The sequence below is a fragment of the Hylaeus volcanicus genome, chromosome 8 (assembly GCF_026283585.1).
Source record: "Hylaeus volcanicus isolate JK05 chromosome 8, UHH_iyHylVolc1.0_haploid, whole genome shotgun sequence".
Lineage (NCBI taxonomy): Eukaryota > Metazoa > Arthropoda > Insecta > Hymenoptera > Colletidae > Hylaeus > Hylaeus volcanicus.
The window spans coordinates 10819979-10846933 of record NC_071983.1 but is presented as its reverse complement, the minus strand read 5'-3'; the positions used below and the strand labels follow the sequence as shown (position 1 = coordinate 10846933).

The window sequence follows — 26955 nt, the reverse complement described above, 5'->3', positions numbered from 1 at the left end:
GCGCGATCGACGCGAAGACAATCGGGCCAGCCAGGATGCGAAAATGACGAAGAACCGAAAGGAAACCGCGCAACAAGTGAACGTCGTTCCTTTCACTTCTTTATATTCCGGCGCGATCTTTGTCGGAGCGTCTAGTTATGAAATAAAACACCGCTGGTATTACACGCGACGTGGCGCAATAACTTGGCGGGGGCAGGGACTTTTACACCCGTGGCCCGTTGATTTACAGCGCATCCGCGACCTGCCTTAATAGAAGAGCTGCCAGCCTGCAAGAACGCGCGACCATCGCCTTAACAGCCCGTGAATCTTTTCTTACGACGACGAGACTTCTCGGGGATTGCTTTCCTCGAATATCCCTGATTCGCGTTCGCGGGACAACGTGTTGGCGGGTTTCTGCTGGAATCCAGGCAAGTTGGTTCGATATCAACGGCAGCTTTGAAGATAAGATTCCACGATTAATAATTTAGGGAGGGTGCAAATCATGCTCGAGGATTCTAAGAAATTGATGGTTGGAGGATGATTCATTATCACATTTGAGCTAAAAAATTTGAATTTAACACATTAGGATATTTATACAAACGTACACTTGGAAACATCGAAGCTACCATTCAATTTAAACAAATTTCTTCGATGGACATATAGGATACGAATATTTAAAGGGCTAACTGTACATGTATAAGGTTATCCATATACATATTTATTGTTAAAGTTGGCGCGTTGACGCTCGCCTGTAGGTATCGGTGTACGCGTATCCGACATGTAACACATCGGAAGGTGAGCGCGGGCTGTAACCAACCGACAAGAATTGTCGGTACATGTTTTTCAGAGAGAGTATAAAGAGCGAGCGAAATACGAGAACGTGGCTGCGAGAAATAAGAATTTTCAGTTTTTCTTTATATAGATTAATTTTTGGTATATTTTTCATTTTTGATTCACATTTGCTTATATTGTGTGTATGTGTGTATATATGTGTGTATATATACATACATATATATAAATAAAAAAATAAATATATATATATATAATATAAAAAATAAATATATATACATAAATAAAGAGAATAGTGAGATATAACAGGTGTGTTTCCACACAAATTTCATATAACCTTAACATTTATAATGCAATTTGATAATATCAAAACTATTACTAAATTTCGTCAAACTTTTTTAATAGACACAGAGGGCAATATTTATGGGACTGACTGTATCTCGTAGTCGGTAGTTTCGGTACATACGTCTACCACGAGATATCTCGTAGTTGGCAGTGAATGGGTTAATTTGGACGAGCCTGTGGAAGGATGAAAAAGAAAGTTTGAAAAGGACCTACGGAAGTCTCCGCCTAGACAAAGCAAGAGCTCGAAAAGTGAAGTCTGGGATATTTACGAAATTTCCAAGTATCGGTTCTCCCGCACGGTAGTAAAATTCGCGTCCCTCCGCTGAATCCAATTTCCAAGATCGATGAGACCATTGGACGTCCACGTGTCCCTTAATTGCCTTGGCCGCGACCGTCTTAATCGCACCCCGTAGTTTAAAACGCTACTTTTCCCGAAGGTTCCGGTAGCCTCGTGGCGATGCTGGCCGAAGATACGCTTTATGGAGTCGAACGTGCGCGCAAATAGAGACGATAAGGGTCGTTCGTCGTAAAACTCGATCCACCGTCGCGGCGGTCGTGGCTAATGAATCCTGACGTATCAAGCGAAGCTCGCATAAACGAGACGGGTTTGCTATGTACAGAATTACGGGGCCGGCAGGTACCGTTTCTAATACGATACAGGAGCAACGTCTTCGAATGTTCCGCCGGAATGGAAAACTGGCCTCCGTTATCCTTGGCCGTTTGTAGTTAAAGCCGAGGCAACGATCGTGGTAGTTCCTAGCCGATCCTGGATCCATTAACGAAGTCATTTCACTCGGGGATACGCCGACCAGGCTATTTAATGCTCGTGGTCCCGACTATCGAGGCTTCGGCGTTTCGTAGGAATGCCACTTTTCTCTCTTGCTCCCATCCCCTCGTCCCGCCCCGTTCTTGGCATCCCACCGCTTCATCTATCGGCGTAATAACTCCATTACGGCCCGTCAAGCCACGAGGTTTTAATGTCTCATTTCCATCCACGCATTGCCCGCGACAGGGGGCTACCGTTTCTGGCGCCCACGAGTGCGCGTCTTCGGACTGGACTCGGGATTGAGAGGTCCCGCTGAAACGGAGCCAAGGGGTACGACAGCGATCGATAAAAACTGATACGTCGCGGAAAGGTGTAATCGTCCCCTCCGTAATCGGGTAGTCGTTTCTCGAGGCGTCTCGCGCACGCTCTCGAGCTTCGTTCTCTCACGGAGCCGAAAAAACGGCATTCCCGCGGTACACGGGGAAAGGGGAAGACGATGGCTCGAAAGCAGCCGTGGAACGTCAAATCAGTCAAGCGCAGAGTTACGCTCGACGCCGAGATTCATGAGGATGGCGCGTCTTCGGCCGCGAGAGGATGCCTTATGCGGATTCCTCTTCATTCGTATTAATAACCGGTGGGTCTGGCTAGACCAGACCGCAAAGCCAAGGTCGCCGAGGTTAAGGCGTGTTCAACAAGCTGTTCGTGGCTACTACCTAAAGGGCCTGCCTTTCCGCGCAACCCGGAAGTAAGGGGCTGCCTTGTAACTCAAGATCGTCCACGACTGCTACCCGAGACGCTCCAACCCCGGAATTCCGGATCTATCATCGTCGACCTTCGGCTGAAAAACATGCTTGGGAATTAACCGAGTTCGATCCACCAATGAGAAATGTTCGTGGAGTTACGTCAAACTGTAGATACCGAGGGGAGCGCGAGAACTCGAAAATAGTGACAAGTAGAAGCATTCGTTTGTTTCGTAACACGGGAATTGAACATACAGCCGAATTTTTAAAAAAGTAGAGGTGTGAAGAAATTAGAGGGTTACTCTTGCCGAAGATTTAGATAGACTTCTCGATGAGTAGAGGTAGGATGCAAGAAATCAGAGTTGAACCTAGGGTGGTAACTCCAAAATGGTGGCAAGTAGAAGCATTCGATTGTTTCGTAGGGGTTCAAACATATCCTAACTGATCAATTTAAAGAAAAACAAGTGTGAAGAAATTACAGGGTTACTCTTGCTGAACATTTAGATAGACTTCTCGATCGGTAGAGCTTCGTAGCAAGAAATCACAATTGTGTCCTCCTTGCTACTATATTTGTAATAATTGGCTGCAATTAACTGATGGATAACCGTAAACAACGTTTGCGGTATCAAAGCTAATCGCGATTATTCGTTAACCATTACACGTGATTACAGACGCTGTTAGAGACCTTCTGAGGATGTTGACGTAGCGTGTTTCTTTTTTTGTTTTTTTTTTTTCGAGCGACCAATTGAAATTGCCCATAAGTTCGAAGCGCCGTAAGTCGAGAGACCGGGGCATGACTGTATTAAAATGGCTGGCATTCGTAAAAAGTAGACTCGAGCAATGCGAAGGAACCGGCTCCCCTTTTAAGGGAGTCGTCATTTCAAGGGAAGGAATCATCATCGTCAGGCCTGCGTCCCGTAAAGGGATAGCTGGGACACGTTTCTATTTATTATAAGTCGGGAAAGTCAACAATCGGGAGCCCGTAGCCGACCGTAAATCACGGCGGATCGTCTCCTGGCGCGCCTTAACGTTAAGGACCGGTATATGTAACCTATAAGAGGGATGCGCAGGCGGCAGTGATATATCGTACGAGTCCCCCATTGTCTCTGACTAAGTTCACAGCGACGGGCCACCGAGCAACGAGTCTCTTCCTCGTATTAATTACAACGTCCGATGCTGGGTTGGGTTTGGACGCGAGTGTCCACGATTTTTCTTCGGGGGGGAAGACAGCGGACGGTGTAAACTGACGAGTTTGTCTGTTTTTCGTTTGCATAAACGGCACAAAGTTTCTATCTACTTGGAGAAGTAAGGACGAGGTTGGAAAAACGGATGCAAGACGCGAAAGCGCATGTACACCCTTGTTCATAAATACGAGGGCGGATCGAATATAAACGAGACTTTATTTTGAAAATACTTTTATTCGGTGTAATAAAATATCCAAGCACGTATCGCTTTTCAACATAATCTCCTGCTTTGGAAATGCATTTTTTTGCGTTGCGCAACTGAAACGTGGACTTGTTGCTCTGACATTGTGAATGTTACTGTCAAACTTGTCTGAACTCAACGATGCCATGCTCTCCACACTCCTGAAATCCTAAACAATACACTGTAGAAGGAGTCACCCGGTCCCTTTAAGTTTACGCGATCAGAAACAAAAGTCTCGTTTATATTTGATCGACCCTCGTATCTGGATACTGGACACCTTTTCGAACGAAACTTTCAAACTGATTCGTTTCAAAAATGAAGCATCGTATGAAAAAAATTTGATTCTACATTTTCGATTCAATATTTTACGTAGAATCACCCCCTACACGGTTGCACCACCGGTTACGGGACACCGTGTACAATTGAACGACGATTAGAAGCTCACCATTCGGAGCCTGCCTGCACAGCCTGGCGAACATCTTCTAATTAGTCGACGACCGTCTACCTGCAAACGACAAATACGCCGAAATTAGAGTTGCACTTATTAATTAATCCTCGATCGAAAACGACTAATTAGAACGTCGCGATAGAGCAACAAGTTGGTGTTATAAATTACGATTACTCGGTTGCCGGTTAATTAGGCCCTGGATATCAAAATTCCCAACGACCGACGAGTGATTGAACATCCCCGAAGCGTAACCCATCACGCCCGAGGCGTAACGCGCCGAGTGTCAGATGGGATATTTCCTTAACGCTAATGGCTACCAGTCGTCCGCTAATAATTACGAGCTTTCCTTGACTAATAGGTAACGACAGGCGATCTTCCTACCGGGGCAACGCGAGTATCGGCCCGCAGCCATCAACCTGGTGGATTTTACGCCACCCTCGGAGGCTTGTCAACGACCGTCGGTTCTAAATTGCTCCGCGAACAACGTGAAATCATAATCTTAAATTGTAAATGATTTCGCAATTTACGACCCTTTCGTAGCACGGCGAGAAACGCGCGGAAAACAGATCCCGTTTGGATCGTAAATAGAAGATACGAACGGTAAACTAGCGTAACGGATCGATAGTACCAACTCTGCATCATCTGGATTCCGCGTCATTGATTCCAGTTTTATACTCCGAAATGCTGGCTTTTGAGTCTTCCACCGCCCTATTAGTGTAAAATGCAAATTTCTGCGAAAGGGACGCTCGAAGACTAAATTACAGACATTTCGTTTCTAGATTGTTGGTTTATTAGACCTTCGATACTCGTATTGCTAGTTTATCGTGCTGAATTGCGTGTTGAAATTGCAAATCATATATGAATGCATCTGAGATCGTGTCAAATGGAAGTTTGAATGGAAGTTTGTAATATACAAAGTAAATTAGATTCATTGATTAATATTCTCAACCAAAATTAATAACTGAAATTCCGATTTATGAAGATATATTAGGATAAATATCGATCTGTACTCAATCTTCGTATTATATTCGGTATATTCACCATGAATATTCAAATCTTATAGAGATGCCAAATAAAAACACTTACTACATCTCTTAAAGGTTCGACAACAGAAACTGAATCTCGTATATCAATGTCCTATTTACCACGCCATACTGTCTAAGACAAGAAAGTTAGGTATGTAAGGGTCCACCCATCATATTTACCCGATGGAGCGTTGACGGTAAATAACAATGAGCCATAAAAGATTTCGAAGATAAAGTTCGATCGCTGCATCGTTACCAGCGTGTACCGTGGCTAGTACCTACGTCTCACCACGAACATTCTAAATCACTCACTGACTGAATCATTGCCTGTCCATTGCGCCACAACCTCTGTAACGCCGAGTTATATCGCGTGTTAGAAAAGTAAAAATCATCCGTAAAGCTATCCACGCTGGGCAGACTCCTATGCGATACGAATGGGTTACAAGGATTAGTCCAGCCTTTCCCGTTTCGTACGTTCGATAAATTTTCATCGACCTCGTCATCTGAAAGTCCGATGGAACGAGCCCGTCGGGACGTATCCGTCAACCTCAAAGAAGTCGTCTAGACCTCTCTAGACGAGAGCACGACTCGTTCGGCGGGTGCACAGTTTGCTATTTCGCGGGTTCAGCTTTATTCGAAAAGTTCGGTTCCCACGACAGGAGAATTATTATTATTTTTGTACAGGTGCTTAGTCGTTCTTTTTATTTTATTATATTTGCTCGCGGTCGGTATGCTTCGTTAGAAAAATATTACGATAACGCAACAAAATCGTCTGTTTAAAAACTTCCCTGTAATAATTTGATCAACGACCATACGGTGCGCAACGGTAGGTAGAAAAAGTCAGGTAATCACGTGTCAGTGGACACTACGGGATTACCATTTACAATGACTATTACCATACGACAAGGTACGGGATAGAGCGAGAGGGGGATGAGAAAGTCGTCGGGACTCTACATAATTGCGCAACGCATTGGATACGCGCATGTACGGACGAATGGAAAACACAGGCTGCGCTGTGTACCATTTGTTACCGTGCTGTTGCGCATAAATGCGCAAAAATGATTTACATCGCTCCCGATAATCGTGGGTAATGGTCCTTCTACGAGGGAGCTGCGACAGAGAGTAGGTTTGCCTCTTTTCAATCTTCTTCGATGATTATTTTATTCTTCTTCGAAATTGGGAATTGTTACTCCTTTTTATTTTTGTGTAGCTTGAACTAATATTCTACTGCATAAATGCGATGTCAATGTATCGTCATTCCTTCTTAAGTCTTTATTTTTAGTGTCATAGTCTGCACGGAACCTAAACAGAGCCTATCATTTACTGAAAGAAGAAAACCAAATAAATCTAAGCAAGCATAGAAAAATGAATATTGTTACTCAATCTCTCCAGAAACAAAAAAAAAGAAAAAAGAAATCTACAACCTGGTACTTCTACCCCTAGCCTCCTCTACCTCGGTCTAGAAAAAGGCGTACAGGTAAGGCAATTATCGTTTCGCTCGTAGATTCTTGTCAATTTCTTGCCCAACGAGGATAAAATACTGCGCTTAATTAAGCGCCGTGCACAAGAATTCGCAGGAATCCCCGCAACAGGGAATTCTTAAGAATTCCGGATTCCCTTATTTTTTTGCCACCGTTAGCAAAGGTAAAAAGAAGCAAAACCGACTATCTATTCGTAACTCCCCCGTGGTTATTTATTTTTCGGCGTTCGAAAAGGAACTTGACGCCCGCGTAATTCGAAACAAGGTCCACGAAGGGATGCATCGGTATTCGTCCCACGCGCACGAAGAGCCTTTTCGGAGTCTACTGAGCCAAGCCGTGTTTTGTTCAGCATAATTACCTCGGATACAGCCATTAATTAGTATCGCTAATTATGTGGAACAGCGGCAGCGAATACGGCAGCGGTTCGAGAACTCGAGCCCCGGCTCGGTTTATCCTATTTGTCGCGCATAAATAACAGATTAATGCCGCGATACGGTAGCTTATGCAAATGCGGGTTCAAAGTTTATAGCATCTAATTAACCATATTACCTGCGGCTCGAACTTAATAAGCTCGCGCGCGACCGGTTCCCGCGTATTAATCGACCGCGGAAACGCCGAAAACGTTGGGCGAAATTCGGTAGGGCACGCGGTGGGGAACGATTTTCTTTATTCGCTGCCGGGCCCACGTCAATTACGCCTTTTCTTAGCCACGCGGTAATAATGTATCGTAACGTATTACCAGCGCTACGGTCAAGGTGTAATAAATTATTCAGCACGCTCGAGCAATAAGCACGTTGGTCGTTTCGCCATTCATCGACTCCCTATCGAACCGACGCGACGCGCGAGCCCTATAGGCCGATCGACATCGACTCTATCTACTTGCCATCGTTGCGGCACATTACGCCACTTACGGGGCTCGGACGTTCGTCGAGGAGGACGAGGAAATTGCTATTTTTACAGTTGTTTATGTGTATTGGAAAATTATGAATGATATTTAATTATACGCGTGGTATAATATGGCGTTTTCCACCAAATGTTTCTCGTTCCTTACGAATGTTCCTATCGATAGTTCGACGAGGTGTTCCCGCGTAAGTAAATCCGCGATCAGAGGAACCTCGATGTCCCGATCGAGGTTCGACCAGCAAAAAAGGACGGAATTTGGACGTAGAGACACCGGAGACGTAATCCGACGCCTTGATGGATGGCTCGATCGCTATGCCGGAAGTGGGCAGGAAAAAACTGGCATTTAGAGGCGAGCAGGGCACCCTGCCAAGTCCGCGTGTCCACCGTGGATGGGAGGGCTGAAAGCAGGTTAGGCCAACACACCAACCGGCTGTTTGACATAACCAGTTCGGAGCTGCGGGCAAGGACGCCACGCCGCCTCTTTCCCGTTCTCCAGTGCGCTCTCCTTTTCTCCGCTCTCTCTCTCTCCTGGGACACAATCGCCGATTCCTGACCACCGCAATGCATCACGATCGATCGCTGCCACTCAGAAATCGACCGAGGGGCCCTCGTGTGAACCAGCAGAGATTGCGTCACTCCGAAAGCATGGACAGAGGGAGTATTAAATTAATATCTACAGTGGGTGTAGAATGTATTCGTACACCGATCAAATTTCCCAACAAACTTTTGTGTGAAATCGTAGTTTCTTAACTTCCTTTTTTGTAATCAATGATATTTTACATATTCTCGGAAGTCTCTAAGATAGATATAGCTCCAAACAACATTTACTAGTTAATATAATTTGTGAAATTAACAAAAAAAAGCGAAAAGTGGGTAAAAGTATAGAAGCAATAAGTATTTGTACGATTCTTATGACGAACCATTTACAGCAGAGTTTGTAACGTAAACACATTAGTTTATTGGTCCGTGCGAATTAGAAAACATCAAATTTCCAGGAAAGTACTTTTAAACAGTTGTGCGAATACTTATTACTTCGATATTTCTATCGATTAATTGTTTTCATCTTGTTAATTTCGCAACTTACATAAATAGCTATTTTTTTGTAATCTATCTACTCTAGAGATTTCCTAGAACATGTAGATTGCCATTGTTTATAAAAAATAAGTTAATAAATTATAATTTTACACAGTTTTTTGGAAATTGATCGGTGTACGAATACTTTCTACACCCACTGTAGATTAAGAACGAATCACTGCAACCTAGGTCTCTAGTCAAGAAGAATATAGGAGATTAGTCCAGGAGATTAGGATAGTTAACATTTGTCCTCTGTAAAAACGAATCCATATACTGCGATACGATTTTCGATACAAGACTAGATTTTTTCGAAAATCGATTCTGGAAAGTCTTGGAGCCGACGTGCCGTTAAGTGCGCGTGTAACGTGTGTCCGTCAATTTCTCGTTGGTTCTCCTTGTGTTTAAGTTTGTAAATAGCGATGATGGTATGGTATTATCTGTTTTTCATCGATCCCTATTTTCTAATAGTTGAAAACAGATAATACCATACCATCATCGGTATTTACAAGCACCGACGCGAGTAAAAACGGGGCCAAATAGACCAAGTTCTCGATCGCGTGCCCCGCTAATTTTCGAACTCGATTCTCTCGGAACCCAAGCCTGCCAGGAGAAAATCTCGTTCCACCTTTTCGATTTACATTCATACGAGGGATCTTGCTCCCTTTCGATTCTCGACACCCGTCTTTACAAATAACGAGGGTCTTCGATTTTCCGCTAGCGACTCGAAACGAGACGGAGACGCGTATTTTTGCGAACGTCGATCACCGTCAATTATTCCGAACGAAATTAAAATAAAGTTAATAAGATAGCCTGGAAACCTTTTACAGACGAGCCTTTTTGCCGGCTGTCAGATCTACCTGAGCGATCGCCCTGCTGGGCCGTTGGTTCGCGAGCGGAAAGGAAAACGCATCGTGCCGGGGTACCGCGTTTTTCCTCGCGCGTGTATACGACTCGGGGATGGCATGCCTCGATCGTTAAACCGTGATGGAGGTAACGTCCACGAAAAACTGGATCCGTGGAGTAACAGGGTCCCTGCGGTTGATTGTTGTTCGCGAGGCGAGTCGAACGTTCAATGAGAAAACAACCGTTTACGAGACGCGCGTGTAAGTTCTACGTCGGCCGACTTTTTGCGACGAAATCGCTCCGACGAACTTTCCCGAGCCTCGCTGGAAAAATTCTCCTCGGCTCGAACCTCTGAAACACCTCGACGCGTTCTTCGATCCTTTCGAGTAAGAAAGGAAATATATCTTCGGGATATATTGGGCTTTCTGTTCGGTAAATTTCAGTTGCTTTCATTCTTCGTTCAACCTTCTATACTTGTACTATTTTCAGAGAATCGCTTCTTCTTCTAAGTGCTCCCATTTGCATACGCGCAATCACCGTTCCGCAAAACAGATTAACAACGATAATTAAATTATACCGATCTACCGATCAATATTTTCAGCCGCGACACGCGTGCACACGAAATGCCTGCCGTAAACCTGTTATCTGCATTTAAAGAGCTTCCGTGTTTCAAATACTAACGGCAATCCCATTGTCAAATAAACAGCGTTTGAAGCCAATACGGGTCTAACATTCCCGATAAGGTTCGCGTATTTTCTTACGATTGGTCTGCCAATCTGAGCTTTACGGAAATTCACGTTTCTACAAACGTAGATAACGAAATGAAATTTAAACGAGAGTATCTTTTATCCTTTAGACAGTGGCACGCGTATTTTATTATTCGCGTCTCGTATCTTTTTGAATTTCCGCGTACCCTCGTACATTTTCCCATATTTTCCCATGATGCATGAATTATCATCGGTGTACTTGTGACTCTAACGTCTACAAAGCCGACCGTGTCGCGCGAAATACGTCATCAAACTGTAGGAATTTGTTTTTAACGCGATCGATCGACAGCAATGCCACGATGGATCTACGAAACGCAGCGTCGAATCGAGTGGAACAATAAGCACGTGGATCGAGCAGGGCCTGCTCGGGCGTGGAATAATGGCAGTCGTAATGCGGTCGAGCGATATCGTTTCTGATTGTTTCGCGTTAAATCGTCCTCCTCCCCAGGCAGCGGTTGCAACAGGGCCCGATCGCGTGTCTACCTTTTGCTCTTGGTATCTTCGCCGCAGCATCTCGAATGCGTCAGTCATGCATCTCGGCGCCTCGTGCCCGTTCGACACGGGCTGGAAACAATTTTAACGCGAATAAATCGTTTTAATTAAGCTACATCGAGGCCGATGTATCGAACGTAATGGAGTTTTTGCGAGTTTCGCGGCAAAGGAGGATCGTAGCCTTTACACGGCGCGCCGAGCGTTAATCGATTACTCGACGAATCCTGGAAAATATGCTCGATCGAAGATTATTGGTAAAGGATGTGTCAAGGTTAACAGCTTTTTACTAATGCCGGCTTGCGTTTATTATTACAAGGAGCATCACGCGCGCCTTTAAGGCCTATTCTGAGAACGCGTCGGGGATAGTCAGTCGGGATCGGGAACCGGAGAACGAAGCGACCTCCAAGTCGAAGGTCATCCAGACCATTCGCCTCGAACGAACGATCATGTCTGCTTATGAGATGATTTCGTATGTCTCGATGACCTTGAGTGACCTTGGGTAAACGGTTCAACTCGCGTTAGAAAAGAGGCGAACTCGCTCGAGTCGAGCGAGGGCCTCGGATGATTTCATTTATCAACGTCCCTCTCTGAAGCGATCTCCTCGTACTCCACCAACCAGGCCAACGAAATTTTATTCCGAGTATTTTTATAACACCTTGATCTAAAGAATATGCGAGAATTGGAAGTTTCAAAGGTAACCCCTATAATTTGATCACATAGTTACAAGTGGACTACTGTAACTAGAGAAAAGTGGGGTCTCGATAGGAACAAGTGAAGTAAGATAAGAATGGGTAATCGATGTAAAATGAAATCAGAAACGTTCCCAATTGACCCCGGTGGTCCCTACATCGTCTAGCCAATTTGAAAACATCGAGGAAACATACGTGGAAGATTGAAGAGTGGATAAATTTCAGCAAGAGACAGGTTCGATTGTTCACCGCGGGACAAGGCCAGGAGGCGACTATAATAAGGCGGGGAAGGATTTATTACGAGACATTAAAACTGTTCTTCCAACGGTATACCCCAAAACGAGAACTGGCCAGGGGTAGTCGAAATGTCTCGCGACGTTCTTGATGGCGCGAGATTGAAATCTAAATACCCCCGAGAGAGAGAGAGAGAGAGAGAGAGAGAGAGAGAGAGAGAGAGAGAGCAACGGGACGTGAAATCAACGATCCGAAACGCAGAGGCCCCGTCAGGTCTCGTCAAGATGAAACGTTTCGTTGACCTTCGAACGGTGGAATGCATGGTGCCACGAAGAAGGGAACAAAATGCGTCGCGTGACAAGAAGAAATGCGACACTGGCCGTGGCCGTGTAACTAAATCGTTTTAATTGAGTAATATTCGCTAAGCTAACGGGTCGCCGTTCAATTGAATTGGCGCACCGTGGAAAAATTCGAATCGCGCCCGAGGGAACGTGCGCGCGTTACTTCCGCATTGGTAATGATATTTAATAGGTTGACGTTATAATTTATTGGGCAACGTCATCTTCGTTCATTATGCCACGGTACTTACGACCGAACCACGTATAAGTCAATGGCAGAATTTATTGCGTCGTTAAGGTAATGCATGCGATACACAGCGTTGTAGATAACATAATCATTTCATGCGTAGACCACGTTTTATCGAGCGATGCGCGCCCGTGGCCTGGTGCTTAGGGTTCCCGTATCGTCGGGACCTATTCGACGATCGCTTGCGAAAGAGGATCACGCCGAAAACTGGAAAAGAGTGGAAGCTTGTGGTTCATTTTTATTTTTAAGCATCTCGAGTCACTTGGATCTCCCTCAACAAAGAAGAGATAAATTGCTCAATTACCATTTCCAATGCTCTCTGAATATTCTTTTGCGAAGTCTACTGGATCCAGAAAAGTTGGATCGAAAAATACAACAATAAAAATGTAGCAAACCCCCGGACATGTCCGTGTTCAAACATTGAAATTGTTAACCATTCTAGAAATACTACAATAAGTACACTGACCATCTTCATGCATTCGTGACAAATGAGGAAACGTACGAAACTGTACATAAAATATCAACGATGATATGCACATTGCATATTCGTTTAAATTTCTCTTTCTGTAGTAATAGAATAAAAATACAACGTCGAAGCAACCGATGTCCATGGTGTTACTAGTTGGCTTAGTTGGCCAATGAGAAGCTCGCGAGGAATTTTCGAAACGAGCAACGAGATTCTATCGGTCCCGAATCACTGGCAACACGTAGCCTTCGGGATGGTCCCCTGAACCTTGTCCGAAGGGAATCGTTCACCTATCAGAAAACGATACCTCGGTACACGCAGGATCGTGGCAGCGAGCATGTTACACGACGGAGAAGAGGCGCAACAGCTGACCACCCTCCGTGTTCGGATGGTAAACGGATACGGGCATGTCTGGACACCGGATATCGCGGTTCGTTAGCCGCTCGTCTCATGGGCCGGAAATCATTCTTTGCTCCCGAGGTAAACGCGCTTCGCGAACTTTCTGCCGGCCGACACCGTTAATGATCCACGAAGCGACTTAGAAGGCCATCCCCTGGCTATTCCTCTTCGCATCGAGCATCCTCCAGGGACAGAATCCCCTTATTGATGCGCGCATCAACGAAAAACTAGCTCGGGGTTAACTAGTCCATTTCCTGCCCGCTTGTGGGATCTCGACGGAGAATTAACGTGGGTTTCGTTGATGACGGAAATTCCGTTTGTTTTTAGAGACGGCACGCAACCAGGTTACACCTTAACAAGGTTTCGAGGATTTAAATTCTCGAGGACTTAAATATTCGTATTCCGAGAGCTACAAAGTCGAAGTTTAAGTTATTATTTTAGCATAGAGGTATCGAATGAATTCTTCCCACTTGCCAAAGGAGCCTCGGGTTCCCCGAAAAAATTGGTTAGAATCTTTTCTGCTTTTTGTAAACGCGTTCGTTACAAAGTATACTATTGAATTTCGAAAATATCACTCGATTCCTATGGAGACCTTCGAACTTTTGCTTTCTTTGTTCTCAGTGTGCACAAGTGCCAACCCTCGACTCCCTTTCATCAAGAACCCCTTTACAATCACCTTGAAGCGGTCACTAAGTTCACGTTCAAGGTAGAAGCCAGCAAAATGAAACGAGCACCGAGGAGAACGCAAATCCAGGCGGAATCCAGCAAAGTATTCAGCCCCGACTACCCGTGGAACATAATAAGGAATCGTTTCGAACACTGGCGCCGCCTTAATTGAATTAAGAAGAGAAACCGACGTTTTCAGCCTGGAACGAGGCGTTATTTCCTATGGCGGACGAGAAAATCGAAAAGGGACGAGTTTTGGGGGACGTTGAGGAGCGCACGTGTGTCCAGGAGCGTTAATTAAGCCCGATAGCCCGATGGCTATCTCTACTGCGATATTAGATGTCCTAATTAAGGAGCCGAGTGCGATATGCGAGACTTCGAGGGACTTTTTCCCTTGCGAGCCGAATGAAAAGGAGCAGAAAAAGGTGTCGGCGGACTGTCGCGCTAAAATCTAGACGGTCGGCAGGCGGTCGTAAATCTTGCGGTCGACGCCTTTCCGGAGGGAAACGACGCTGGGCCAATTTACGATCGACCGAAGGAAACGTGGGAAGAGCGGAGGTGTTCGACACGGCGGCGAAGAGGAAACGTCCCCGAGTACCAGCGGAACTCGCGGCAGGTCCTGGGGATATTACATTAATGGGTAACGATACAAGAAGCTGAAATTTGTACGAGACTTGTATTGCTTCGAGTTAGAAATTTTCCGAGACATTTTATAGCTTGTTTACCTTGGGCCGTACCTTGTCCGTTGGGAGTCCTACTATTTTGGGAGTACTATTTGGCAGTATTTGTTTATTACTAGAGGTTCCATTGTATGACGCAAGTAGGTTAAAAAGATGGCTTTTTGAGGGATGATATAATAGGAGTGCGTTGACTTTTAGTGCTAAACCCTAGAACCTCTCAAGTCCGAGGAACACTGAGCCTTTTCACTATATAACTAGAGGATAATTATAATAGCTCTCGCATCGCTACGCAATTCATCAAGAAATTCCCTTTCAACTCTATTCTTTCTAACGGAATCCCCTCTCAGCTTTAATCTGTCTGAAGAAATCTCCTTTCAACTTTAATCGTCTTTCAGCTTTAATGTGTTTAAAGGAATCGTCTTTCAGCTTTAATGTGTTTAAAGGAATCTCCTCTCAGCTTTAATCTGTCTGAAGAAATTCCCTTTCCACTTTAACCTGCTTAAAGAAATCGTCTTTCAACTTTAATGTGTCTAAAGGAATCCTCCCTCAGCTTTAATCAGTCTGAAAGAATCCTCTTTACACTTCAACCTGCTTAAAGGAATCCCCTCTGCACTTTAACCTGCCTAAAGAAATATCCTATGAACTTAAATCTGTTTAAAGGAATATCTTATCAACTTAAATCTGTTTAAAGGAACACCCCTTTCGACTCTACTCCCTCTCAGCTTGCTTTCTCTCAGGTTATTTCTTCCACGCGTCTAACACAAGCTCCAACCCGAAGACCACAGAGAACAGCCGACTACGCGTACTTAGAACTGTCAATCGTGTCGGATCGCTCGATAGTCGTCGTCGTTCGCGTGCTTGTTAGTCGCGGGCTCGGTTGACCGTTTTCGATCTGCTGCACGTCACCGAGTGTCGCGAAAGGTGCGAAGACACATCCTCGAAAAAGATCCTTAGTCCTGATCGGCCCACGGCTGCTTCTCCCGTGCGAACCCGCAGGACTCGCTCCTTTGATTGCCAACCGCCATCTGGGCAAACCGATTCTCGATAGACGCGGCAGCTACACGAAGGGATCCCCAATCAACCCTCGATAAGAAGTACACTTTTTAAATGATAACCAAAAATGTCTATTTTCCAACTAAAAGAAAATGTGCCCCCTAAAGGCTTGGGAGCGCCATGGACGATCATGTCCCATCGTTCGTCGGTGGTTTCGATTCGCGATCGCGCTTGAGAGATGGCATTACTGACACGGTCGTAAAAGCGTCCATAACCCGGTGATCATGCACCGTTCACGAGGTAATAATAGAACGCGGCGTCTACAATGCCGTGGACGCCTGGAATTGGTCTTTCAGGCCTCGTCAATAGAACCGTAGCGTCGATCGATACCGCTTCTACCTTATCGCACGTCTCTACTGCTACCCAAGAATTCCACGCAGTTACGCGTTTAGGGATCAGATGGTTAGACTCATATTGGTGTTTTCTTTGGCGTCAGAGTTTATATATTCCTCGAGGACCAGCTTGAATCTGCATAGTATCCTAGTACTCGTCTTCAGATCCCTGGATGGACGCTAGTTCTAGCTTTAATCTGCAGGTCTGAATCTTTTGAATTGGACACGCAGCACCTAAGCGTTCTAGCTTTCTTAAAGCGGTGTACGACTTCGATATCTGGCCAAACACGAGCTCTCGTATCGCGTGAGAAGTTTCGGGCGAATCTAGTAAACCACGGCGTCTACAGCGTCGTGGACGTCTGGAATTGGTCTACGTTTCCTCGTCAACGGACAGCGTCGATCGATGAGGTACCTATCGCCGGTGCTCGCCTGTACAGCTACCCAGGAATTCCATGCAGTTCAATTCACGTTACGCATTAGGTGGATAGATCGTGCTCGTCGACTTTCCTCGGTGATAGAGGTCGCGCGCTCATCGAGGCTCGCGGCGGAAAGGTGTCCCGGCGGCGTCGTTTAATTGTGACTTCGTAATGATCGTGCGCCAATAGGTAAGGAAGAAACAAACACACCGGTCGATGGTCCTCGATAAATCACCATTAGCCGCTTAAAAGCACCCAGAGCACCTGATCGAACGAGGGGTCACCGTTCACTCCCGCGTTCGTAGTCCTAGACTGGCAGCCACTTAACTACGACTAGAACGATCTGTAATTCCCTTGGGAGCCATTGAGATATTTCTAATCAAACACGAATAACCGACCGACCCGGGAACGGAGACATCGTTATCGCCGGCGCAGCGTCGCCGCGCTCACAACGCCGATGCGCCTTCATTAATAACCACCTAACGGCGCAACGTCGACGCATTTTTCTCCCATCGGAATCATGACGGATTACTCGCTCCGCGGTCCTAACCTTAGGCATTCGCTGTGCAACGAAACATCGCGTCGAGTGCCAGAGCTTAAGGGATCGAAGGAGGAAATACAAAGATTCTTTTCTCGAACGTTTTCTCACGAGTGTATTTTAAATTGTTCGAGTTGAAATTTTGCATACATCTAAAGAACACTGTCGGCTACGGCGTAAATAAATATATTTTGGATATTTAAAAAATTACATAAACGAACCTACTAAATTTTCAAAATTCATGTCGAATGCGTCAGAAAGAGTACCCTTTAACCACGCAACTGCCCGGGGCAAACACGTGGAAACACAAAGTCGACGAAACGTTTCGACTCGTGACAATCCCTGCAATCGGGGATCGCAGCCTCGAGGTTCGAGGCTTGCTCGATACGTATCGAAGCTCCTCCGGGTTTCCCTTCCGTGCGTTCGGCCACGGTGAAGAGCCGCTGCACTAACTTATACCGCGCTTACGTGGCCCGATTTACGAGCATGCGAACGTATTCACGCGACGCGAAAACGTGGGTAACCTACGTAGGCTCGAGACACGCGTTACTCGGTTTAACGATCGACCTTTATGTTCAACGCGACGCGGTGCCATACGCGCATAAATCGCGACTCGGGGACAGTGTCACAGGTTGCAATCCCCCTTCCTCGTGCTCGCCTCCAAAAATAGAGATGCAGTTTTTGTTCTTTGAATCACTAGAGGAATGTTCGTTCAAAAATATTTGAATAATAAACCACGGAGCGCGATTTTCTTGATGGATGAATTGTTTCGTTTAAAATAAATCAAAATTGAAATTGATATCAATCGGTATTAATCGTGTCGCTACAGAGAGATTCGTTATAACGAGACATGATCAAGTGCACCCGTACTCGGCGAAAATTCAAAGTCGATTTTATCGAAAACAAAGCCACACACGAACAACAAATTTTTATTCTATATTTTCGACTTATTTCTTCATGTAAAATCACCCCCTATCGCTTGTACCATCAGTTACCAAACACCCTGTATAAAATAAGTGAAAAAGTAAATGTATGTACAACTACGGTTAACGTTAAACCTATCATTTAATTTAAATAAGGTTTAAGTACTCATGGGGTGTAAGAAGTAGTAAAAATATTTGAAAAATACCTAAACAGAGTCACAAATATTCCAATAGCAACGTTCGTAAAAAAAATGTTCTAAGATCAGGGGAATCTCGAAGTTCCTCTTCCCAGGAGTGCTTCGAAATAATCGAGCAGCTTAAACAACGCCGGCGTTCCCGACCGTGGTATCGGTATCGTCGAAATTCGAGGTCATCAATTTGTAATTAAGGACAATAGGAAGACGGAGCGAGGGAGATAGCGGGCGCAATTAGAGCCTGAGCGCGATTTATAATGCGGCAGTGAAACGCAACGGCGCGGTCTTGCCGCTCTTTACAGCTCCCATATCTCGAGGCAAAGGACCGATCATATAACACCGGTACTTAGATCCCGTCCACGCGTCGCGAGCCCCCATGAAAACGCGAAGGAATAAAGGCCGCACAATGGCACGGATACGCAACGTCCGCTGGACCATGGCCGAGGCTCGCCGCGTTATTATACCGGCGTGCTGCACGCCCGGCTGAAAAAGCCTCTTGAATGTAATCAGCCGCATTCATCCTGCCACTCACTTCTTGCGAGCTTAGAGGGGGCCTCGGTGAACGCGTTCCGTGTTTACAAGGTGTACTGACCCGCCGCAATATCGCTATTGCGAGATATTCAATGGACACGCACGCGAGGGATTCCGCTTGGCCTTCGTCAAGGGCGTTAATGAGCTTGCAGTGATTACTCCCGCCGGTGGAGACGTTCCCAACTGGAGCTAGGCTTCGGAAACGTTCCGAGGAAAGAGTTTGTTACGAGCCGAGGGCTGAGAGGCTTCTTTCGGCCGAGGATAGTTGTTGTTTTGGACAATTTTTGTTAATGGGGATGTGTGTTCGTGGACGCACCTACGTGTGGCTAACGTAGGGTTGCCACTGGGATTGTTAATTGGCCTCGTAACTTGTATTATGAAATACACCTCAAACGGTAAAGATGTATTGCTGTGGGTCTCCTTAACTAAATAATTCAAGAGATAGGTATTCAGAAAAATAATTAGATTTAATTATATCACGTGTCCGACTCGTACTTTTCATGTATATTCTCGAATTCCTTACCACGTGTCTAATACGTTGTTATAGGCTGTTGAAATAAGCTAAGGAATTCATATGTTTCTGAAAACTTTATATCCGATACATGTATGTATATAATTCCACAGTCTCCTTAAATGCACAAGTTTCTCTACGATAAATGGACAGTAAAGATGATCCGTATTTGGATTTTATTCCAAAATCAGACCTATTCCGTAACTCTGTCAAAAAAGAATCTGATTAAAAAACCCAAGGTGAGTGTCGCCGCGCTTCTCTCGCGAGATAAATTACTCTTGAACGCGATCCAGTAGTGAATTATTAACACCCGATGAGAGCTCCTCGAGGCACCCGTAACTTAGCCAACGTTGCGCATGGAATCGTTAGGGAACATCGATGAAGAGAGATACCGCGGTTGCTCAATGGAGGAACGTATCATTGAAGGAACAGGATAAATTATAATTGCAAATCACTTTCCACAATAATGTTTGACACGCTTAGTGCCGTGGAACAGTCCGACTATTATTCCGATACGTTCCCGTATTATCATCGTCGTTGTACGTACCGAGGAAGGCATCGCCGCGTTCATTATTCACCGCCTAAGTCCGATGGGGAAGCATTGTCGACGGCGTCGATCAGCGTCGCCATCAATCACCGCATCACCGATCGGGAAGATCGTCATTACAGATTAACGCCCCGTTGATGAGCGTACAGGTGAACAGATTGTAACATTGTCCAAGCTGGCCCTTTTTCCCGCGGTAATTGGCTTTTAGTCGCGGCGAAATTTTCAAGCGCCGACCGGCGAGCGTCTTATTAAGCGCCCGTATCGTTAAAAATGAAATGGCCCTCCTCGATATTTCTGCACGGTCATCTCGACATTAGGCGTCGGTCTTTCATTTCCGTCTGCCACGCCGAGGGAACGAATGAGTGTCTTGTCATCGCGCCTAATGGCAACTTTGTCGGGTCGGTGCTCCCCGCGACTATGGCGTTATACCGATTATTTGCGTAACGTTGTAGCCGCGTCATTAATCCTCCCATTCTATCGAACGGGCTGCTACAAAACACGCCGAGGAACATTTTGCTACGTAGAGGGGCATGTTTGAACAACGACGTTGGCGACGAGGTGGCTCGCAACTTCGTGTTCGCGACGAAGGTTAACGTTACGCGTGTTATCGATGAGACGAGATGTTTGTTGAATCCGAATCTCGGAAGTTTGGATAGAGAGACCGTTAGATTAACCCTTTCAGACCTGGCGTCCACGATCGAGAACGTAAAATTTTTAAATTACCGACGCTATTCGTCGCAATTCGGAACTTTCAGGACCTGACGAGGATCTTGGCTTCCTCGATACAAAGTGTTAGAATATTCGAGACAGCATTAGGATACTCGTGCTAGACAAACGCCCGAAGCGGGCCATGTGTTTAGTTTCTGCGCATTCCCCTTCTTAAAGGAGGTTTCAGGACAGAGAACTTTTGTGAACGAAGGGCCTGACGTCAGGGGTGTCCTCACGACTGTGCTTTCTGACGGAGGTCAGAACTGTACCGACTTGCATGGAGGCAGGAGCTTACTGAATATAACGTAGTCGCTAATGATTTGATTTGCGCGCTGAAAGTGCGAGAGCGCGACGACACGGGCTCCTACGTTTTTTGCTCGCGACACTCGTGTGTCTACGGTATGCCAAATACGGTATAGCAGTAACGTTCTGCGAGTAAATAACGATACGAATAAATCACGTGAAACCGTTAAATCTGTTCCTCCTTAACAACCACGCCCAAAAAGAATAAAAGTATCCCGACAATAGCAATCTTTTACACTTGTATTGTCGCTATTTTTGTGCGCCCTATAGATTCCATCCTGAATTCCTTAATCTAGAGACGCGGTAGCGTCTCGACGCCAAGTTCGTGACAAATTTCTGATCTTACAAAAGAAACGTATCGGAAAGTCTGTTACGGGCAAGGACACGCCTTCGCCTTCCGGGTGGCGAATTATTATAGAAAAATTCGCGTGTTGCACGACTTGCACGTACCAATCGATGGCAATAGAGCGTCTAATAACAGGGATTCGAGCCGTGAACTTTCCGCGTTGCTCGGAGGTCTGCAATTACATCCCGGTTGCCCGCGGCAGAAATTATCGTTATCCGGACGAACAAAATAAACATTGAATGATTAGCAAGAAAAAGTGTTTGCCCGTTGGTGGATACCGTTAGGAGACCATAATCCTATTCAGTTTGGAAAACGTATCCCAATCGCGAGAGAACGCCATCGAAGCCGGACGCATCATTACGATGTAGTCTATGTATTGTAGATAGATACAGGCGGAAAAGCTGGGGAACCGTGGTCGGGCTAGTCCAGCTTATCACTGGCCAACGGTACATCGTTATCTCATCAGCCAACGATATTGCAGGAAATCGTTACGATTCTTTCAAACGGACCCGTCCGTGGATCGTCGCGCGTGTACTTAAGGGTTATTATTAAGATAACAGAATGCATATCCTCGATGCAATTAACCCCCAGCCACTATCGGCGGAACGCAATTATCTTCGCTCTCTTCTACAGCCACCCTCGACAGGTTTTTTCCTTAATGTGACGTCGTTTAAAGCGGATACACCCGCGGTTAGGAAAGTCGACGGACACCTTGCGCCGGCTGCTCTAACGGGTGGTAGTTTTCATTCGGATCCTAGTAAAATAAATATTTTACTCTTTTATACGAATAAATTAAATTGCCTGACACAACTCGGTAAAATTTTGTTGCTCCTATACATCTCGGGTCACTTTTCGAGTGTAGATAATCTACGCGTTGCCACTTGGCAGCAAGAAATAAAAGTTCTTGGACGATCGGCAGTTAGTCGAATTCGAACTATGGTCGAGGTATGCAGCATGGAGCCTTTTTAATTCGACAACCCCTCCAGCCCTACACGAGGAACAAGTTCTTCCAGGATAAAGCATCTATTCAAAGCGGCTCCATCACGCACGGAATCAGTCGATGCTCGTCTTGATTTGAAACGAATTTATCACGCGAACCTACGTTTTCTCCTCTTCGCCCCAGGGAAGAAAAGGTCGTTAAATAAATAAATAACCGGACAAAAAATAAGAAGACCCTAGGGGCCGCTAGAGTAAATATTATTATACCTTAACGACGCGAGGGGATTGAGTTAAGAAATTTCTTACGCCATAGGCCACCAGTGCCAGGGGGAAAATGAGTTTTCTAACGTGCAAACGCGCCCTTGATGGCGGTTATTAAGGCCAACGCGTGTCATAATGAACACCGCGTCCGGCGGAGTTAAACGGTACACGGCGAGGTGGATTAGCGTTCGATACGTCAGGGACACCCGGTGACCGTGTCGCGATGCTGTCAACGTCGGCCTCGATTTTTCAGGACGTTAATTCGCTGATGATTATACAGGCTGAACCACTTTGGAATGGCCCACATCGACTTGGCCGCGCAAGGTGAAGCGTATGCATAAAAAGAACGGCTTTTGCGTACGGTACGGCAATCTACGATCGCGTTATTTCCATAAAAATACGCCCGGCGGAAGGGAGAGGGCGACAGGAAACCTAGCGAAGAGAAAACTCGCTACGATGATAATAAACCGGTAGAATCTTCGAGATTACCGCCGGTTGCTCTGTTCGTTTCTCGATCCATCGCGATCTTGTATTCGGTGTACTGGAAGATTCCAGAGCGTCTCGAAAGCTCGTCGATCAAGATTTACATTCGACGTTACGATGGTTGGTGGTGACCGGAGAACACCCAGGTTAATTTGCAAACGAAGCTCCTTTTTTGAACGATCGAGGGGGGTTCATTTGCTCGTGCGATGTACGATTATGTGGGACGTTTAGGCAGAATGTGAGAATTCTTAATTATTGTTGAATACCGTCCTAGGTTAACTAATACCTTTAAGAATTAAAAATTTACGTATTTAATTTATACTAATTACTGTCGGTTACCCTTCAATCTTAAGGAGGAAGGTGTTGGATATCGCTTAGGCTAATCTGTACCTTCTGTACTGTACCATCTATACTGGAATCTTCATTACTTTAGGTTAGTCAGTAGTTTTATCTTCATGGGATAAGTAAATATTTTTAAGTTTCAAACCTAATCATCCGTCCATACACCATACTACGCATCCGACCCTTGTACCCTTATTCACTAACTCCGAATAATACGCCCGACTCCTTAACATTCAACGATTCTCATTGATCCTTCCCCTTATTTCCACCACCTTCTGAATCCTTACGCAGCGATAATTTAGTTTCTAAGTACCGAATTGTAGTAGAAATCGAACATTGAAATAAGTCGGAATCTAACATTATTTTAGTCGATCGAAATCAGGTGGAAGATGCGTTAGAATGTACACCGAGGAAAACAAGGAAGCAAAGCGACTCAAGGATCGTTTTGATGACGACAGGAAGCTAGTCGTCCCTCGTGTAAACGTGTACTTTTCAGTAATTGCTGACACGTTGGAGTCGTTAGTTTTCCATCAGCTGACAGCCACGTGAAGTAGTTGCGCGACACAACCGTTACCGCAGTCATACGTGACGGATATGTCCGACGCGTTTCTATTCTTAGTACCTCGTGACGCGCTTAATACGATCGCCGGATGCCTGATAAACTTTCCAGGAAACGATACCACGGTTCGAAAAAAAAAGAAAGTATTTCCAAAAGAGACGTATACAAGTCTTCATGTTAGCTTCTTCGCGTTTAAGTCCAATGATTCATTTCCCGCGGTTTTTCAGCTCCGATATTCGATACGTCCAAGTGTGATGTTATTCTTGCATAAATCTCTGATTAACGAGCTGAAACGTTCGGATGGGAGATGTCCGACGTCTGGGAGTCACGGTGCTTTCGACGCAGATAAATTGATCGAGCGCGCCACTCGAGCGGAGACGATAAAAACAAAATGCACGAGTCCTAGGAGAAATTCTAACCTCGTGGTTTCGTTACGCGTCGCTTGATGGTTCTTGATATCCTGTGACCACTAAATAAATCCGTGAGATTAAGACTTCGTACGATGACGGATTTCGTGTAACGTTATCAAGATTCCTAGTTTCATGGCGATGCTGTTTGTCTACATTTATACCTCTGTACGGTACTCTCGGTTACGAGGAAAACAATCGAATTTGGATTGGATATAAACGTTACTCGAGGCTATCCAAGATCTAAAAATTGGTCGCTTCGCGCGCGACAACTAACCGCGAACGGTTCGCAATTTCCGCAGCTGGATTCTAGCGGACATGCGGCGGACGTGCGGTTTTCTCGAGGGGTCCACGGGCCCGAATCGACGAGGAGGAAACCGAGTTCGAAGAGTGTGGCGACGGTGAAGATTCTATCGGGCGTTCCACCGTACGCCATACGTGCCTTCAGCGGGACACGTCCTGCGAGAGGGGCTCAGTGGGCATTATATTCTAGAATCGGTGAGCGTTTCGGAGTCAACGCACGGTCGTGTGGCACGTGTGTGCATAATCGTGGGGAATACCTACACTGAGAAGCGTAACTACAGTACCACCAATATTGTTAAACGTTTCAAAACTTTCAGTATGAATAATGAATCTCTTTCAAGTTGCTACCTATGGTATTAATATAAATAAGCGAGTGTTTTAAAATGAAATAAAGTTATTATATTAGAGTACGATTAGAGTATGATACAACATTCATAGAAATTGGAAAACGCAAGTTAATTACAGATTCTGAAGCATTTTTTAGGACTTTGAGTAATTCGATCATCCTGTATCGGTTTCTGCACATTTTCGGATGAAGCAAATTCAATATCGATGGTCCTGACACATTTAATTCATATGAGTTGTTGTATTCCGCTTGATTCGTTACTTTATGATTATTTAACAAGTACAACGTCGAGCGAAATTGAACGAAGTTAACAAAGATATACGCGTGGTATGGGCTATAGATCCTCGTATTGAAACGGTTCGGGACAATTCTCTGATTCAAAGGGAAAAGTAGTGGGCTTTATAGGTTCGGAAAAGATAGAAAATGGAAGGATAGGAATTATCTTAAGTTTAGTGGTCGGGCAAAGGAGAGGTAGCGAGGTCGAGGTCTGGGATGACTAGTCAGGATGAAATCATCAGTTATCGAAGGAAGAAATTTGGAATGTTTGCTGCTGGAATTTGACGGAGGATGAGTAGAAGACAGAGTTATCTTAACTAAAGCTAATGCAAAGATTATGTTGGCATATAACAGTCTACCTCGTATCAACTCAATTGTCAACTCAACAGTCAACTCATACTCGATAGACAAACTTAAAAATATGGATGGTGCTATAGTTATGGTCCGCAGTGTACGTTCGGTAGGAATGTTCTACGCGTGTGCAAATGCCTAAGACAGCATCCGGTCGCCGTGGACAACAATCCCGCTAATTGTCGGTGAGGATTTTCAGCATCGAGCGTCGCATCTCATTAGGACCACCAGCCGGGAGACATTGAGTCGATCAATCCGGGCCCCTGGCCCTCGTCGCGTAACAAAGAACCGGATTCACGCGCCGAAGAAAAGGAGGAGTTCCTCCTCCCTCGCGGTCGGGACCGCATTTGCATGCGAAAAAGCGTCGCTTCTCGGAGGACTGATTCGTTCCTCGACTACGTGGATCGACGATACTGGCGAACGTTTTCAATATTGGACTCGAAACTTCGCGATTCGAACGTAAGTTAATCGAGACTTTCGTTAATAATTGGAAGTTGGAATTGTTGCTATATCGAAGAAGATCACTGAGACAGAAAGTTTCAATTTTTGGTAATAGAATGGTGGTTCTTGTAATTTTATCGTGAGCTTGCTGCCTTCAAACGGTATTATATGATGCTCGATAGCTACGCGAAGACATGTTGGTCTCTCCCCTTCGCGAGAGCCACGGTTACACACGTCGACTTGAATTTCTTTGGTACTTTAGATTTAAATCTCCAAGGCATATCGAAGAGAGGATCTCAATAATCGTAAAAATATTGGCCAAGAAAATACCCAACATCTCTAGATATATACATCAGTCCTGCCATTGCTCGATGTATCAAATTGAAAATCAAATAAAACCAATTCTAGAAAGCTGATTTACAAATGATCACAGAAGGACCCAAAACGTGGTGGATTTAGCCAGCCTAGACGGCGACCAAAGGTGAAGGATCCCGAGAACTAGGATCGCGCGTGACAATGGACCGAGTGCACCGCGATGCGTGGCACTCGAGCTTTCTCGTTTCGAAAAGAACAGAGAAAGAGAGAAGGAGGAAGCGAGTCACGCTCACGTCATCACGAATGCTGCTTGCATTCACGACCCCCGTCACCTCGCCCTTCGTCCACCACGCGTCTAACCACGACGTTGTTGCTTCCAGTCACCTTCCTCCTTTCCTCTGACTGTCCAACTCCACGGCTCGGTTGGTACACATGCCGAACGCGGACCAACCACGAAGAGGAGACACTGTACGCTGCGATCGGGTTTCATTGACGCTGCAAGGGCAATCGTAAGTACTAGAAGTGTTTCTGCGAGGGATCAAAATGAGTCTCGTTAACGTCCATCTTAATCCTACGAAACCAAATGATAGCCACATCGAAACTGGTCGTCAATGGTACGGTTTACTCTTCCGTAGGCTTCGAGTAGATTCGATTGTCGTTTGATGGTGATTGTTAGATCGTTAGATTAGTTCGGTCCTCGCACAACGTGGATGAGTTGTATGGATGGGACTCGC

At 45.4% G+C, this 26955-nt stretch overlaps 1 protein-coding gene across 4 annotated transcripts in view; it reads right to left on the bottom strand.

Annotated features, from left to right (window-relative positions):
- The window catches only part of LOC128880903 (uncharacterized), an 88409-nt gene that overhangs the window by 46617 nt on the left and 14837 nt on the right, over positions 1–26955 (bottom strand). Inside the window, exon 3 of one of the 4 annotated variants that reach the window (XM_054131461.1) lies at positions 4490–4549. The exons of the other annotated variants lie outside the window; for them this stretch is intronic. Coding sequence (XP_053987436.1) covers positions 4490–4523 — 34 coding nt within the window. The 5' untranslated portion in view covers positions 4524–4549. The remainder of the gene's footprint in view (positions 1–4489; positions 4550–26955) is intronic. 4 annotated transcript variants of the gene reach the window in all.